The sequence below is a fragment of the Solanum lycopersicum genome, chromosome 4 (assembly GCF_036512215.1).
Source record: "Solanum lycopersicum chromosome 4, SLM_r2.1".
Classification (NCBI taxonomy): domain Eukaryota; kingdom Viridiplantae; phylum Streptophyta; class Magnoliopsida; order Solanales; family Solanaceae; genus Solanum; species Solanum lycopersicum.
Window position 1 is genome coordinate 12,455,275 of NC_090803.1, and position 17,359 is coordinate 12,472,633.

The following is a 17,359-nucleotide window of genomic DNA, read 5'->3' on the forward strand; positions in this document are numbered from 1 at the left end:
TAAAGAAGTTCAAAGCTTTTTGTGAAATCAAAGTGGATGCTTGTTGAAAACTCTCAGAACAGACAATGGGAAGGAGTATATTTCAGGTGAATTTCATTTGTTTTGTGATGCAACGGAAATCGAGCATCAATTTACCCTCACTTACTGTAACAGCTGACAAAATTCTATACTAAAGAACCAAAAACCATTCATTGTACGCGTATTAGCAAGGACCGGCTAATGTCGTACTTGCACATGTGTGTTAAGGTCCATTCCCCAAGTGTAGGAAGTGTATCAGATATGATTTAGGATCATAGGGGACCTCTAGCACTAAGTTGAGTTCATAGTTTACCTATTATCTAAGTTTTTGCATGAGTTCATGTAAGGGTCAACTTCAAACAACCATATCTCTCAACATATAAAGAGTTAGGTGTCCCATGACCTAACAAATTAAAGGTGTACGAGTCTTCTTTCCAACGCCACCAAGGTTGCAATCAATTCAAGTTTAGAGTAAAAAGATATGACCGTTCATCAGAGACACTCCTAGCAGAGATTTCAAAACCTGAGTTTTATGGGTCCAATCTACGGACCATAGATTGAGCTCATGAAACGAAGTCCTGAAACTTGTTTTTTCAAACCATTTTTTACAGATCCAATCACATGTCGTAAATGATTTTAAAGGTCATAAATAAGGCTCATAAAATGAACTTCTGAGACTTCTAATTTCAGCCTGAATTCCACGGATGGGATCTACGGTTAGTAGATCAAACCACAATCTGTAGATGGCCTCGTGGAATGTTCCGACAGCTTTTCAATTCAGGTTATTTTGGTCTTTTCCCATTCTTTCAACTCCCAAACCACGACGTTTTGGCCTATCCTAAGTGGGATTAAGGGGAAATCAGTCGACTAACCTCCCAATTCACACCCAACACTCAGACAATCAAATTCGATACGTTCTAAGTTCTCTCAAGCAAGAAACTAGGGTTCTTCATCTTCAAGCTTCAGTTCAAGGATTCAAGTTAGGGTTTTCATTCTTGGTATGTGAGATTTCATCAGTAGGGTTCCCTTTCACCCATTAAGTCCCAAAGAAACCTTATTTCCTCAGCTAATGGTTCTACAAAGTTTAGGGTTCCATGAAAAGTAGGATTTTTATCCTATTTCAGTTCTTCTTCATGGGTAGTCTTATTACATATTCTTACATAGAATTCAGTATATATATGGAGTTATTTACATGATCCTTCAGCTTAAGAGAATTTTATGTTTTTGACCCCATGATAGTCAGATTGCATCTTTCATTTAGAATACAGTTTTTCAATTCCACCTATATAAGATGCTTTTAGGTTAAGTGTCTATCAATTTAATATCAGTTTGTAGTATTTATGAGCTATATTCAGTTTACCAGTATTATTCAGTTTATCAGTTTAATTCAGTTGGGAGCATAATTTGGCACCGAGCAGACATAGGTATGAAGGCTCACTCGTTAGTTTAGGACTGAGACCTTCAGTAGGAATCTCTAAGTCCTAGATACACGTGCCACCGTAGGTCAAGGGTCGCTTGTCAGATCAGGATTGACTCCTTAATCCATTCAGACATTAGTTTAGAGGACCCACTTCATTAGTGTGCTTACCCTTGGCAAGGTATAGAACGCCATCCCTGCTGGGGTACAGGTTGAAGTCCGTTTTGATAACGCAGTATGTAAGTTGTTAGTATCTCCCACAGTCCAGCTTTCAGATTATTGCATAGACCTTGGATTATTTCAGTTTTAGTATGTACCAGTTGCATGTTTTACCATTTAGTTATTGTGTCAGTTATTAAATTGTGGTGCATGGCTCACATACTCAGTACATTCAAGATATACTGACCACATACTCTTTGCGCTATTTTGTTTTATAACTAAGTTGCTCGAACTCTCCAAATTTTGCCGCACCCATATCAGATCCTCCAAAAGTGCACTACTTTTGAAGAATCCAGCACACACCCGATGACATTTTTTAAGAGTCCGAGCAACATAGTTTTATAATGTAGATAAAGATGCACGGTATATAGCTTGCAGTTAGTATGCTTTTGTCAGCTCAGCAGTGTTTGCTGAGTCTTCATCTTTCGAGGACAACCTTTACATTTATTCCAGTCATTTAGTGTTTTCAATTTTCAAATAGTTAATTACTGGGGGCTTGTCCCAACAACTCATTTCAATAGAGGCTTTCAGACAGACAGTCAGACAATAGTATCATTTTTATATTGTATTCATGAACTCATCCTCTTTTGAGTATTCTGTTTATATTTCAGACTGCTTACTTATCTTAGTTTAGCTTCTGCATCAATTATCTTCAGATATTACTATATACATCTTAGTGTTAAGCCAAACCATGGGTTAGCTGGGGGTCACTTGTGGCTCTAAGCACTGTGTTAGGACTATGTAGCTGAGTCGGGTCGTGACACTTACCGCAACAAAATGGAGTTTCTAAAAGGAAAAATCGATCTGGTCTTTAGTTGGCCAGGTGTATGATTTTTTAGAAAAAGTTGCTGAAGTGTATTTGGGCGAAGGTGGTAAACACATCAATTTATTTGCAAAATAGACTACCAACAAGAGTCATGGATGGAATGACACTTGTTGAAGCTTAAAATTGCATAAAACCACCAATTAGACATCTAAAGGTGTTTTTCTCATTGTGTTATACTCATGTATTAGCTGTTTAAATAGAGAAATATTGATGAAAAAGTTGAAAAAGGAATTTTGGTTGGTTATAGATCTATCTCTAAGGACTACAGAATTTACAATATTGAATACAAATTTTCAAAGGAAGATGGAGATGAAAAGAGTGATGCTTCGTTTTATTGAAGTTTGATTGGAAGTCTCTTGTACTTGATGGCTTCAAGACCTGATTTAATGTATACTGATAGTTTGCTTTCAAGATTTATGCAAAGCCCAGTGACATTCAATTTGCTGCTGTGAAAAGAGTGCTTAGGTATTTAAAAGGAACTATACAACTTGGAATATGGTTTAAACCGGTTGAAGAAGGTGTTTGCTTGGCTATGTTGATAGCGATTGGGATGGAAATATGGGTGCTATGAAGAGCACTACTGGGTACTGGCTATACCTTTTCCTTGGGTTCTGGTGTGTTTTCATGGATTCAAAGAAGCAAGAAATAGTGGTGCAATCTACTGTAGAGCCAAAGTATGTAGCAGCAGCATCTACAGTAGTTAATAAAGCTATTTGGTTGAAGTATTGAGACATTTACTGTTATTGTTTCTATTTAATTTAGTACTTTATTCTTGAAATTCAGTTATTTAGTTGAGGTAAAAAAAAGGAACTTATTTAGTAAACTATAATATAGGAGTCTTTCATCTATTTATTTTCCATGACGTGAATGAATAAATAAGCTAAAGATTTGACTTGCGTATTCTGTCCTCTTTCCTGTAGAACATTAATGATAAATATATCAAAAAATTGTCACAAAAAATCAAACAAGGCTGGTAAGCATATATCATAAACTACCAGAGAAGTTAGTGTTATGAAGCAAAACCTGGAGGGAGGCCTCTGAAATTATCCTTATCAATTATTAATGATGTACACATCTAACCTGTTTGGCCTAGCTTTTGGGAAGCCTAAAGTGCTTATTTTTTTCAAAAAGTACATATTTAAGAAAAGAAAATTAAAAAGTTTGATCAAGCTTTTGGAGAAACTACGTGCTTCTAAGGAGTAGCAGAAGTTGTTTTCCCCCAAAGTACTTTTTTGAGAAGCACTTTTGAGGAAAATACACTTAGAAGCACTTCTAAAAACATGGTCAAGCACTAATTATTTCTCAAAGGTGCTTTTAAAATTTAATGGCCCAGGCACAAACTACTTCTTACTTTTTGAAAAGCATTTTTCAAAATACAGTAAGTTGATTTTAGAAACTTGACCAAACATGATATACATCATGCTTGGTTAACTTTTTGACAATGAATCACGTTTTTATCATAAAAGATTTGATAAAGAAGATATTTTATAAAATAAATTAATTAGAAGAGTATTCTATTTAGAATATGGAAAATTGTTCCTATTGCAACTCTTTTAGATTAATAATAAGTATGTTATAACAATTGTTACAAAGAAAATCAAAAACAATGAGATGTAGACGTAATATCGTATAGCACAAGAGAAGTTAGTATTACGAAACAAAACTTGTAGGGAGGTCTCTAAAATTATTACTATCAATTATTACAGCAACAACTACAAACTCGATGTATTCTGCAGCTGGGGTCTACAGAGAGTAGAGTGTACGCGGACCTTGCCTCAACCCCATGGAGTACAGAGGTTGTTTCCGGAAGACCCTCGGCTCAAGTAACTATCACTATCAATTATTATATACGTACAATACATCATAGTTGGTTAACTTTTTCATTTTCTTGTATTTGATCACTTATATGCTCAAGTAGCTTTAATTGAGAGTTGAGACTAGTATAGATTCAAGCTTGCTTTCTGGAATAAACACTACAGTACATAGAGTATTAAAACATCCCTTTGCAAAAGAGTGTTAACCATCCTTAATGAGTTTATGTACAGTGTCCAAACAACAAGATGACCATTAAAACCAACAATTTATCTATGTGTTTAAACATTAATTAGAAACTATCAAGTACTCTGAGGCACTCGATTCATTCACCAAATAACACCATTGTTGTAGATTCATAGCCTAGTATAATGCAGATTGTGATGCTGGTTTGAGAAGACACGGTCACCAATCAGATATCCATAAAATAACAAAAAGAAGTTCATATTGCTTCACGAACCAACTGCTCCTATGTAGTCTTCAAAGAAATTGACGCAACAAAAGATAATGTATGGTAACACTACCAACAGAAATTAAACCTCACCTCCTCCAAAGCCTCCTTTGAAAGGTTACCTGGGCACCATGTATATCGCCGTTTATCCTTCAAAGCATAAGATAAAACATCAACTTAATCACAAAGAAATTTTGCCACTCTTTGTTTCTTTAATTCTTAGGAAGGAAAAACTTAATCACCAGAGAACGGCAGTTAAAAAACTATCAGCTTGATGAAATCGCACTCTTAAATAGTAGTGCTTCTAGGAGGGATTCAAAAGCAAGCACAGCAATGAAAAGATAGAAATTGACTAACTCACCTTTTTATAGGTATCACGACCCTCAACCGTACTTGAGCATAGCACCATAGAACTCAAGTTCTGAATTTTCTTGGCTTGCTCTTGTAGCCTCTTCTCCCTTTCAGCTTGAGCTTTCTTTTCCTCCTCCAATTCTAATGCAATCCGTTCCCGCTCCAATTCGCTCTATTAAAACTTAACACCTTTGAGACTCACAAAATTCCCAAAGCTGCTATAAAGTAATCATCACAAACCTTCAGCAAAGTATTCCGAAGATTCAATATTTCTTCATCAGGATGTTCTGAATGTGACGCCTTCAAAGGTTTCAAAAGTATAGGTTGGTTAAACTATCAATGCAACCACTTCAAAATAACACACAATGTGACTGTTTGTACAACCTGCAATTTAGCTCGCAAATCCTCAATCTCCTTCTTTTGACGCTTGAGCAATGCAGCATCAGTCAGTATCTGGAATAAAATATAGATAGGTTAAACGGCAAACATAAGTGGGATTGTATAAAGGTCAAAAGAAAGTACAAAGCAGAAGCAACTTAAACTAACAGCAGACATGAGTAAGAGACATAAAGATAGCTGAGTGATCGACTTGCTTTTTGGTGCAAGAACTAGGCATGCATTTCAGATTCCATATGAAAATTGTTTGAAGTAATGAAAAGATATTATTGAGTGCAGAATGTAATCAAATATCCAACCTCATTCACATGAACACAGTTTGTAACACGCAATGCCCGGCTTGCGAATTGAAGACTACTTTTAGTCTCGTCAGCATGAATCTGGCATCAAGGAAAAAATGCATTATTAAAATAGAGCAAGAAAAACTGTCAGCATAAACCTAACATCAAACATAAAGCCTCATAAAAAAACTAAAGCAGAGAAAGATATGAAAGAAAGAAAGAATCATAACACATGGTCACCTGAGCATAATTTACCAAATGGTTCACAAGTACAATATCTGATGTAAAGAAAGTTTTGCATGCGACAAAGGCGGTCTCATTTCATATTTACACTCAAGCCTTTCAAATTGAAAAATGAGATTAGACAGAATGAACCAGAGACCTTCTGTAACACCCCAGAAGCTATAGAGTCCAAATCAGATCAAGGAAAGTTGAAAGTTCAAAATCTAAGTCTGCAGAACCTTTGTAGTTTACCAACACCATCAGCAGGCCGTAAAAGAAATTACAGACCGTAGATGGGATCCATAGATCAAAGTTCAGAAACAGGAAATTTTCCCTGAGTTTTTCGGGTCAAGTTTGCGGGTCATAGATGGTCTTGTAAACTAAGTCCTGAAACTTGGAAATTTTCCTGAGTTTTACAGACTATGTTTATGGCCTGTAATTGGAACTACAGACCGTAAATAGGGTCCGTAGATGAAAGTTCAGAAACTTGAATTTACTCTAGTTTCTATGGACAGGGATCTAGGGTCCGTAGATGGAACCATAGACCGTAGATGGTCTCGTAGAACCTGTCAAGCTCAAATTCAGTCAAGGTTGTTATAGTCTTTTTCCACTCATTTAATCACTATACTATGTCGTTTTAACCTATCCTAAGTGGGATTAAGGGAAATAAGTCAACCCCACCCACCACCCACCCCATTAACGAAGGTTCTTCTCTAGCAAGAACTAGGGTTCGTCATCTTCCAGTCTTTGTTCAAGGTTGCAAGGTAGGGCTTCCATTCCTTGTAGTATGTGAGATTTCATCAATGGATATCCTCTCACCCATTGAGTCCCAAAGAAAACTCAGTTTCCCAGTCAATGAATCTACAACAGTTAGGGTTTTTATTCAAAGTAGGATTTTCACTGTCTTTCACATTTTTCAGCATGAATGGTTTGATTAGGTGTTTTCAAACTAAAATTCAGTATTTCTAAAAGGTATTTTTGTGAACCCATGTCACGGGACTATGTTATTTCAGATGCATGTCTCAGATTATCAGTTTTAATGATTTAGGATGCTTTCAAATAAAGTATTTTACAGTATTTATCAATCAGTTTATCGGTATTCATGAGCAACTCAGTATTTATCAGCTATCAGCATCATTCAATATAATCAGATTATTGTTGTTTCAGTTTAACAGCATGTTTCCGTTGGGAGTATACTTAGCATCGAACGGATTTAGGGATAAAGGTTCACCCGTTAGTTGAGGACTGAGACTTCCCTAAGTCCCATAAACTACATGCCACTGTAGGATTATGAGGGTCACCTGTCAAACCAGGAGTGACTCCTCAGTTTTATAGACATTAGCTTAGTGGTACCACATTAGCTCAGATCAGCCTTTATACCCTGACAAGGTATATTGGGCCCTTTTGATAGGATTATACACCAAATTCCATAATGTAGCACACATGGTTATATGTCAGTTTATAGTATCTCCCACAGTTCAATCTCAGATGTTACATGACCTTGTAGTCAGTTTTTCAGTTTTCAGTTGCATGTTTTACTACTTGATGATTGCATCATTTCATGATTATTCAGTACAACATTTCAGATTCATTTTGTTCAGTTATTATGTTTATCATGCATATCTTACCTACTCAGTACATTCAAAGTATTGACCGCATACTCTTCGCATTATATTGTTTCATAGTATAAGTTCAGATGCTCAGTATCCTACTCGCGGTTAGTACGATCTTCAGACCCGCTCAACGGCAGAGATTGGTGAGTCCTCATCTTTCAAGGACAACCCTTTTATGTTTATTCTTTTATTAGTCTACAGTTTTCAGACATTTGGAGTTAGTTAGGGGCTTGTCCTAGCAACTTACAGCTTATATAGAATTCAGATATTTGTCTATTCAATGTTGAGCTTTAATAGACTATTTTAGATTTAGCTTCTGCCGCAGTTTTCAGTTATTCCTAATGTTAAATCATAGTGTTATGCCAGACCATGGGTTAGCTTGGAGTTAATTGTGTCTCTAAGCACCGTGTTACGACTAGGGGTAGTCTCAGGTCGTGTCACCTTCTCGAGCTACTAAACTTAACAAGTTAGCAGCATTATGCGAAAAACAGAAGGCCAGTTCATCCACAGTAAATTTGTGTGTTCATTACATAATCATTTTGTTGAATAAATTTCTGAAAAACAAAAAATGATATCACGGTAGCACTATACTAACTTGTAAACCTTCAAAGGAAAAAATATGGAGAACTACAGTGATGGTATACTAATTTGTAAGTCTAAAGGGAAAATACTCGGACACGGTCATATAATTTCTGATACAAATAGACATGATTCTAATTTCCAAGGCACACATGCCTAACATTGTATATAAAGATTAGCATGGCAAGATCAGTATAGCAATAGTTTCCATCAGTGGCAAAATGCTTTGTCGTGAATTTTTTCGTGATAAAAGATACTTCAAACAAGTTGACATGATAGACATTGAAATAGTTTATTCTGCCTTTAAGTTCTATATAGAAATCATATGAAATAGAAGATTAACCAGAGAATATTGTGCACCAACACATGGACTGATGCATTTGATAATGTATTTTTCAGCCTACCATAAATTTATTAAGCTCAGATAATATACCTGGGCAAGAGTGATATTACATATAATGGCAGTGTTTGCATTTCCACCCAGTGCAGGTTGCAAGATACGTGTAAGTTTACTGTCTCGGTATGGAACGTGACCCCTGCAAGATTGCATGACACATTAGAACAAGTAGGAGAACAGTTTTACGGAACCAAATCCAATGCATAACAAGCTTACCCCTGATTCTCAGCACCTTCACTCAGTTTTTTAATCACAGTTCCTAAAGTCATCAAGCTTTTGTTTATGTGGGAGCCTTCTTTTAGACGAACACCTTCCGCTCCGGTTTTGGCAGCACGTTCTGAACCAGCAAGGTCCACCAGGTTCTGGGAAAATTTAGAGGGTAAAAAGAGTTTTTTGTAGCTTTTTCTACATTAATGATAGCATCTTAGAAGAGAATGTAACAACTTCCCACTGCATACCAGAACAGATACACGGACTGCATCACAAGAATTCTCTGATTTTGAATCTTCAGCCTTCTCCCTACTCTCAATTATCTATCAAGTACAAGTACCAATTTTAGGACGTGAACCTACTTTGCATATCTTAGTATAGTCATTCAAGAATATCTTACCATCCGGAAAATTGTGTGTGATCTACTGCTGTATAGATTCATATTAGTTTCTCCAATATGTCGATGAGCTGCAAAACAAATTGTGAAGACTGTTACTCTTGCTGAAGTTTCGACATAGGAATATTAATTTGAAAATAGAGTAGCTAATATTAAGGCAGAAGGGTAATGGAATATGGATGCAGCACCTCCCTGAAGATGAAGACCAAATCTTTAGGCACGGAAAAATGTGGCAGCTTACTCTCAAGATCAATACTTACCGTGGACCCTTTGTTATTAGAGAAATAGGAACCTATAAGACGGTTTCAAAAAATAATAATTTTTGACATACGCAAATTGATGTTACTTTAACTTACATTCTCCGAAATCCATTAGTTCAAGCACTTGATCAGGAGAGGCAACAATTTCCTCCCTTAAACCAGCAACAAATATTCCCCGCTTCATACCAGATTATCCAACAGGATGAAAGCCAAATTATCATGACAGTTTACGTGAAACAATAAAACAATGATGTGAAACCAAAAATAATCCAATACCTCTATACTTTCATGGATTTGCAATTTCCGGTGCTCAGGTACCAACAAATCATTTATCTCCTCATTATAGATTTCCATATATGACATCCGTACAAGAAACTCTCTATCAATTTCCTACAATTCAAGGAGACCAAATCATTCATGTATACTTACAATAAAGTTCAAAAAGTAGAACCAATGTGATGCACTAAATAACAGTGCAACACAATTTTAAAGAGAACGGTTGATCAGTCATTAAAAAGGATATTTCATTAGTTGTTTAAGCTATCAGAAAATAAAACCCAAGAATTTAAACCAGCACAAATAGGAAATGCTCGTCATTTCCCTTATTAATCAAGGCAGCACCTTATCTATCAAGAAGTCACTCTTAGGCTCTTTGATATACCGTGGTTTCACGGTATTATTGATACTTTTTCCTTAAGTTTAGTGTGTCCAAAAGCCTTTTTGTGCTAATTTTTATATAAGTTTCTCTTTGTTTTGCAGGAAATCTGTCCAAAGATGAATGCGGAGATTTTGAGCGAAGAAATGCAGAAGAGACCACCTACGGAGCTTATGACGGTCCATCATGCTTGTGACGGTCCGTAGGTGGCAGCGTAGTGCAGGTGCTGAAGGAAGATGGGGAAGTCTGACCAAGTGTGGGTTACGAAGCTTGTGACGGTCCGTCGTGTCGATGACGGTCCGTCCTGCAGGTTCGTCATGAAGTTCAGAGAAGTAATCCCAGTACCCATATTCCAAGAGTTGAAGTGTTTTGGAACGAAGACCCTCGACGGACCGTTGTGCCTATAACGGTCCGTCATACTTGTCGTCGAGGGTAATAAAGAAGAGCAGCAGAAGAAATTGCATAAGTATGGGACGACGGAGTCCATGACGGTCCGTCGTGACCATGACGATCCGTCGCGAGGTCTGTCGATCCAGCCGCGTTTTGGCAGATTTCCAGCAAATAGAGTCCTTATTTAATTAGGTTTTTATTTTTTAAATAGTTCGAAAAACCTCGTTTTTAAGGTTAGACTCTTAGATTATTAGACACCGTATTAATAAACATTGTATTGTTAGACTTTTGATTATCATTAGACTTTTTGAGATTTTTGGTGATTAATCAAGCAAACTTTCGGATTTTACTCTTTCTCATTGAAGTAAGTACATGAATTCTTATTTAATATATTTGATTATTGTGATTATGACTATGAGTAACTAAACTCCATAACTAGGGTTGTGGGAACCATGGGCAAATAATGAGATAAAACCTAACTAAAATAACAATTCTAGAATGGTGTCTTGCATGTATTAATAATTCTTTTGCTTAGAAGTCTTTTTAACGGATGGCCAACGTTAGAACTCGCCTTAATGCTACTTGCCGGACCAAGGAGGTAGATAATAGGAAAAAAATTATCAATATAGATTTAGTGTATACTATCTAATAGGCTAGTATTGATTGGTACGAGGTAATAACTTAGTCAAATATCGAATATGATGCCTAATATGAGGTAAAGATAAGGGTTAGGATAGCAACACACGTAGCCGGACCAAGGTGCGGAGTGAGATTTTCTAGATGCCGAACCAAGGATTTAGAAATACATAACTTATCACTTTGCATGCAAGATACTAGAAAAGAATTGTTATAGTTAGAATTATCAAGTTATGAACCTGTGGGAACACGTAAACCCTATTTATTTTGATTAATTGATTAAAATCTAACATTCAAAGCTGTTAAGTGTATTTTTCAATTGCGTTAGTTATTTTCATTTATTTAGAAATAGAAACCCCCCTTTAATTGTTTTTACTTTCCAAGGAATTCATTGACCAAACAATAGTAATAACATGTTGAAGTTAAGTCTAGACTATTTTCCTCGTGGGAACGATCCCAACTTCACTAGTTGGGTTATTTACTTGACACGACCGCTTTACTTCTTATTTGAGAAGTAAGTTTGAGCATATCACTCTTTCCAACATGGAAATGAATCTGACAATCAATCTTTCCCTAAATTGAGAGGCTTCATTTCAGGTTAAGCAAGAATCATGACTCTAAGGTTTAGCTTTGTGCACGGAATTGGAGAGAATAACTTCTCCATTGTTCAATAGGTAAACGTGTATTAATACGATAACATTAGAAGCTAACTAAGGAAAGAAATAAAGAGGAAATCCTAAAGACATCTATCTATATGTTTGTACAATATGAAGAAATAGATATGTATATATTCTGTAACAAGCTTCAAATAGGTGAATGCTCATTTCGTATCTTTCTTTCACCAGGCCTTTCCTAGTTTGATTTGATAGTTGGATCTCTCTGTATAAAGGATTAGAGGTTAAACCTGTGATAAGACTAATGGAGACATAAGGAATAAAGAGATCGATACCGAGGGGTATGCAAGAATGAATCTGTTGACAATGAAGTCTTAGATAGCAAATGTATAGACTTATATTTTGAGGATTCCCTAGTGTACTAAGCTGAAGCATAAGAATCTAATGTTTTGAGGCACACGTCGATGTAGTTGGGAGAATTTCTTTCCCTTGGAGTCTATTAAAGACCAATGCACCAATTTTATACCCGTAAGTCCTAACATATAGAGGAATTTTATTGGAAAATGAAAAAAATCAGAAAATACTAAATAGTATCAGTAAGAACAGCAAAATGACCTTAAGACTTGACAAATGACTCTGAATCACTTTTATAGCGAGTTGTTTTCCAGTAAGAGAACTTATTTCTTTCAATTGATTTGAAGTTGCAGATACAGTTATCATTTGTAGAATGTCATAAACATGAAGGTGACATAAATGCCATTAATGGTTGAAGGGGTACAAATTGATATGATGGCAATTCCAAACCTTTTCAATGAAATTAAACAGATCTTGCACAGACATAGGGATGACTCCAGGTTCAGTTATTGATCCTCTCATAGTATGTGTTTTTCCACTACTTGTCTGACCATATGCAAAAACAGTCCCTGCCAAAGAAGATAAGTAGGCCGATCAGTATCTTAAAGACATTTTCTTTTTATAAAGTTGGGCAATATTATTAAAGCTAGTACCACGAAGACACTGCAAGAGGTACAGAAAAAAACATTACAATGACACCATAGAGCTTAACAAAGTCAACAAAAATATGATGTGTTTCCTCTATCATGTGCTCCCTATACCAAAAGAATAGAGTATGTATGCACTTTATCAAAAAAAAAAAAGAATAGAGTATGTATGCATTTATATTTTAGAAAAGATGAGTATAATTCTATGTGGGTTGCCAAAATATCATCAAGCTTGGCAAAATATTAGGAGCAGACTTCAAATGGCATGAGGAGGAAGCTAAGAAGCTACTCTGCAAATAGATTCCTGTACACAGATAAGAAGAATGGAACTATCCACTGATATCAAAAATGCAAAGTATAAAGGTGCCAATGAACTGAAGAACCAAATTACCTGTGATATCAAATTTTAAGACAGTGCTGGGAGGAATAGGTGAAAAGGGATGCATAAGTTGAACCATGAAGCTCAAGCTAGTGTCAGGAACGTTAGGGAAAAAAAAGAATGGTGACGAACTGCATTGACAGATAGAATAAGGCTGATATCATATTTCAATTAAAGTTACAGCACCATCAAAAATGTCGACTGACCAGGTCAATGTCATTTAATATTGGTAATTAACACTGTTCATACCAATTGAACCTCTTACTCAACCCTTATACTTGTTAATGCTTCCTAAGCTTCAATGCTATTCATTTGTAACCATGTCAAAAACTGCATTTCCTACTAAGCTGTTGAGGTTTCTCAAAAACCAGAAAAAGCTAAATACTCCAATGCAAAAAAGTACCAAATGTAGTGTGAAAAGAGGCTTAACATACCATTAAATCCTTGAACTGCAGCAGAAACAATATTTTTCGTTCGAGCTTGATAGATTTCAAGTGTGCTGCATTCATTCCCAAAAATTCTATCTGCATATGAATCCAAAGACAAAAAGGTTGCGCGCGTTGAGAAAAAGAAAAAGCGGGAAACCTAGAAGAGATAGTGAGAGTACCAAATTCAAACTTGGCCGGCTGGTTGGGAATGAAGATAGAGTTGCCGGAGATTCGCCAGGGGCTGGACTTCGCATCTTCCGGCGAGAGAGGCTTCGATCTCACTGAAACGTGGATTCTCTCCATCCTGACTGCTTACTTTCCCGCCCTGAGTTCCTCCGTCAATGTTCAATTGGGGGAAATTTTAAAAAATATAAACCTTTTCAAATTATCTTGTAAAATTACTCTACGTCACACAACTATTACGGAATTAAAATATCCTATCATCTAAATACTTCAATCAATCATCTTGAATTTGATTTTATAATTTGTCACATTACTTTCAAAAAGTATTACTATTTGATATTTTGGGGAATCAAATAAACATCAACCTAAAATATTAAATTTTCTAATAAATAAATAATGTTGGTGAAGGATAAATAAATTTTAAAAGGCTGAAAAGAGTGAAAAAAATGTTCTAATTCTATCGTATAGAAAGTTTAGTCGTACCTTTTTTTAAAATATATTTCATTTTAAAGTTTCCCATGTAATGTATCATAAGTAATTATTAAAATGAAGAATTAAAGGGAGAATGTATCATATTGAACGACAATTCAACTTATCTTATATCTTATATATATAAAAAAGAAAATCCACAATCCGTTGATGTGGCGTCACCACAAGCCAGCATATTTTCATTATTTTTTCCATATGTATATAAAGGAAAATCCACAACCCGGTGATGTGGCACCACCATAAGCCAGCATTTCTATATATTTTTTTTTTCATTTATGGCCTTGATTCATTAAAAAAAACATAAGTCGCGTTCTCTACTGCGATGTCTTGTAACCTTTTCGGGTTAATCTTTTCAATCCTTGGCATTATTTAGTCTCTCTATATTGTTTATTATTTCCTCGCTCTTGCTTTATACTATTCTTCTCAATCTTATTCTAGCTTGCTTTAGGTTTTTATGGTTACTTGATTGTCTACTTTCTTTCCTCAGTGCAATCTTCATCTTCTTGGCTACACTTATTTGCATTTTGTATATTTTTTAAGACCATATTAATTCAATACATAATTGTTACCAGTTAAAGTGATTATCAAGTTCATTCTCAGCGGAAAAACTGAATGCCTATGTCATGTTTATTTGGCACCCATAAATTATTCGACAAAATGTCCTGTAGAGGCACATTGCCTACCACTTCTGAAAATAGCTTTGAAATTCACTCAATAGGCATTATACTTCTAAAATGTTTGAAAAATTGCCCTTAAGAGGCACATTGTCAACGGCTTGTGAAAATTGACTTATGGACTTCAAAATTCACTCAACAAGTATTATCTCAGGGCTTCTTTCTCCTGTTTTTTTACTTTCAAATCTGGGCAAACCATGCTTATTTTCGTGCCCATGAAGTGTTAAAAAAAAATCCTCAAGCAGCACATTGACAATGGTTCTTGAAATTGCCTACGATGGACATGTCTATTTTGGCATCCATGAAGTGTTCGAAACAATGTCGTACACTGCCAACAGCTTCTTGAAATGACTTCAAAAATTAGTCACCAAATATTATCTCAATTCTGAAGGCTTCTTTTCACTGGCTTCTCTTTCAAATCTGCACAGGTCATGCTTATTTTGATACTAGATTCTGAGAACGTGCCTTGCACGTTTGTCCCTTATTATTATTATATTAATTTTTTATATACTAAAAAGTTAAGGAATTAAAAATATGCTTAAATTAACAATAGTAGTTTAACCATTTATCTTTTATTCGCTAAATAATAACAAATATAATATGAAGAATATTAAATAGATGATATATCTAGTTATTTTTTTTTGTTATTCTTCTCTCATTCTCTTTTCTTCTCATTTTGAATAGTGTTATTTCCTTCCTATGATAATATCAATCTTAGTAAATTGGTTCTTAAAAATCATATTAAAAAATTAATTCTCAAAGTGTTTTTACATAAATAGTGGAGAATGACTCTTCACATTGAGCTTTTAATTTTAAAAAATTATGTGTATGAGAAATAATTAACATTCAACAATTAGGCAGAAGAATATCACATTATCATAAATAAAATAATATCTCTAAGTCAAAAGTAGACATTCTAGTTTGGAAAATAATTACAACTAACTATTTATGAGTCCAACTCCAATCAATAATCTATAGATGGGAGTTTGACAATTTTCCAGCTATGGTTAAAATTTTACATCAACAATAAATAGTTTATTATCACAGTAGATAGACGTTTGATGCGTAAAATTTATAAATGCTAAAAGATTTCTTCAATGTATTACATATGCAAACTTATGATAAAAACACTTGGTATATTACGAAACACACTTGAAGCCATTACCATGATTAATATGTCAATTATTTTTATCATTATATCACATATACGTCTTCTTTTTAACCTTAAAAAGTACTGTACACATGATTTATGAAGAGAAAAGAATAATACTCCTTCGTAACATTACTCTTTGAATAATTAATATAAATTGAGCAATATGAACTTTTCAAAATGACTTATTCTAGATATATGATCAATTTGAGGAATGAATGTTCCAACAAACATATAATTGACTAATAAGATCAATAAATTATACATATAAACGAAAAGTTTAAATAAAAATACAACCTCAAAATCACATATATACTATATAGAGTATGATTCATTCTTTATCTCCAATTGGGTGGGCCATTTTATTTTAGTTCATATATATATATATGATTTCTCATTTAGTCATTATTTTCACTACTCATAAATAATAATTTCAAAAATATATTTATACTAAAGTAGAACACTCTATCGAGAGTCAAATAAGCATGTCAAATGAACTGATTAATCTTTCATAAATATGAATTTAATCAGTAATTAAGATACATAGTAGAACATGAATTGTATATTACTATTTTCTCCATGTAGGATACAAAATATTTTAATAAAAAAATTAAATCGTAAGAAAGTACATCAACATATATAAAAAGGAAATATATAATACTTAGGACGGACAAAAAGGAGCGGATAAAAATAAAAAATAATTACTGCACATACAAAATGATTTGCAATGTTCATTTTTGCATGATAATCTCTCATCATCTTCTTGTCATTTACATGAAGATCATGCTAGGTAATTTATAGAAGTAGCTATGATGACCTTTGAGTAGATAATTAATTTGCATTAAATTAGTTCAATGGTTTTAGTCCATATCAAATTTGTTTAATGGAAAAACATTTCAAATACTCCTGATTTTCACAATAGAGTAATTAATTATTAATGTGAATTTGACTCATGCATCAATCTAAATGAGTTATTTATTAAATTTTTAATTATAGCTTATAATATTTGTTTAATTATTTTAATATAAGGGTAAAATGGTAATTCAACTTTGAGCTTTGAATCTTCCCACTTATAATATAATAATATAATATGATCCATGAAGTATTCGAAAAATGCCCTCTAGAGGCATATCATTGTCAACGACTCCTCTAGAGGCAGAACATTGCCAACGACTTCTGAAAATGGCTTCAAAATTCACCCAAAAGGTATTATCTCAATGCTTCTTTTTTTTTTTGGCTTTGTCTTTCAAATCAAATTTTAGCCTGCAATAATGTGATCGAGGTTTAGGTGGGCACTTATTTTAGACCCTT

The 17,359-nt window shown here is 34.4% G+C and overlaps 1 protein-coding gene across 2 annotated transcripts in view; it reads right to left on the reverse strand.

Annotated features, from left to right (window-relative positions):
* Nucleotides 1-14,097, reverse strand: part of LOC101259831 (kinesin-like protein KIN-7O) — a 34,314-nt gene extending 20,217 nt beyond the window's left edge. For both annotated transcript variants that reach the window (XM_010321354.4, XM_010321353.4), the window contains exons 1-14: nucleotides 13,732-14,097; nucleotides 13,559-13,648; nucleotides 12,549-12,667; nucleotides 9,726-9,839; nucleotides 9,546-9,627; nucleotides 9,193-9,260; nucleotides 9,041-9,115; nucleotides 8,799-8,944; nucleotides 8,619-8,721; nucleotides 5,790-5,870; nucleotides 5,479-5,547; nucleotides 5,335-5,394; nucleotides 5,105-5,266; nucleotides 4,837-4,893 (exon numbers count right to left, since the gene is read on the reverse strand). In XM_010321354.4, coding sequence (XP_010319656.1) covers nucleotides 4,837-4,893; nucleotides 5,105-5,266; nucleotides 5,335-5,394; nucleotides 5,479-5,547; nucleotides 5,790-5,870; nucleotides 8,619-8,721; nucleotides 8,799-8,944; nucleotides 9,041-9,115; nucleotides 9,193-9,260; nucleotides 9,546-9,627; nucleotides 9,726-9,839; nucleotides 12,549-12,667; nucleotides 13,559-13,648; nucleotides 13,732-13,855 — 1,350 coding nt within the window. In that variant the 5' untranslated portion in view covers nucleotides 13,856-14,097. The remainder of the gene's footprint in view (nucleotides 1-4,836; nucleotides 4,894-5,104; nucleotides 5,267-5,334; nucleotides 5,395-5,478; nucleotides 5,548-5,789; nucleotides 5,871-8,618; nucleotides 8,722-8,798; nucleotides 8,945-9,040; nucleotides 9,116-9,192; nucleotides 9,261-9,545; nucleotides 9,628-9,725; nucleotides 9,840-12,548; nucleotides 12,668-13,558; nucleotides 13,649-13,731) is intronic.
* Between the last annotated feature and the right edge of the window lie 3,262 nt (nucleotides 14,098-17,359).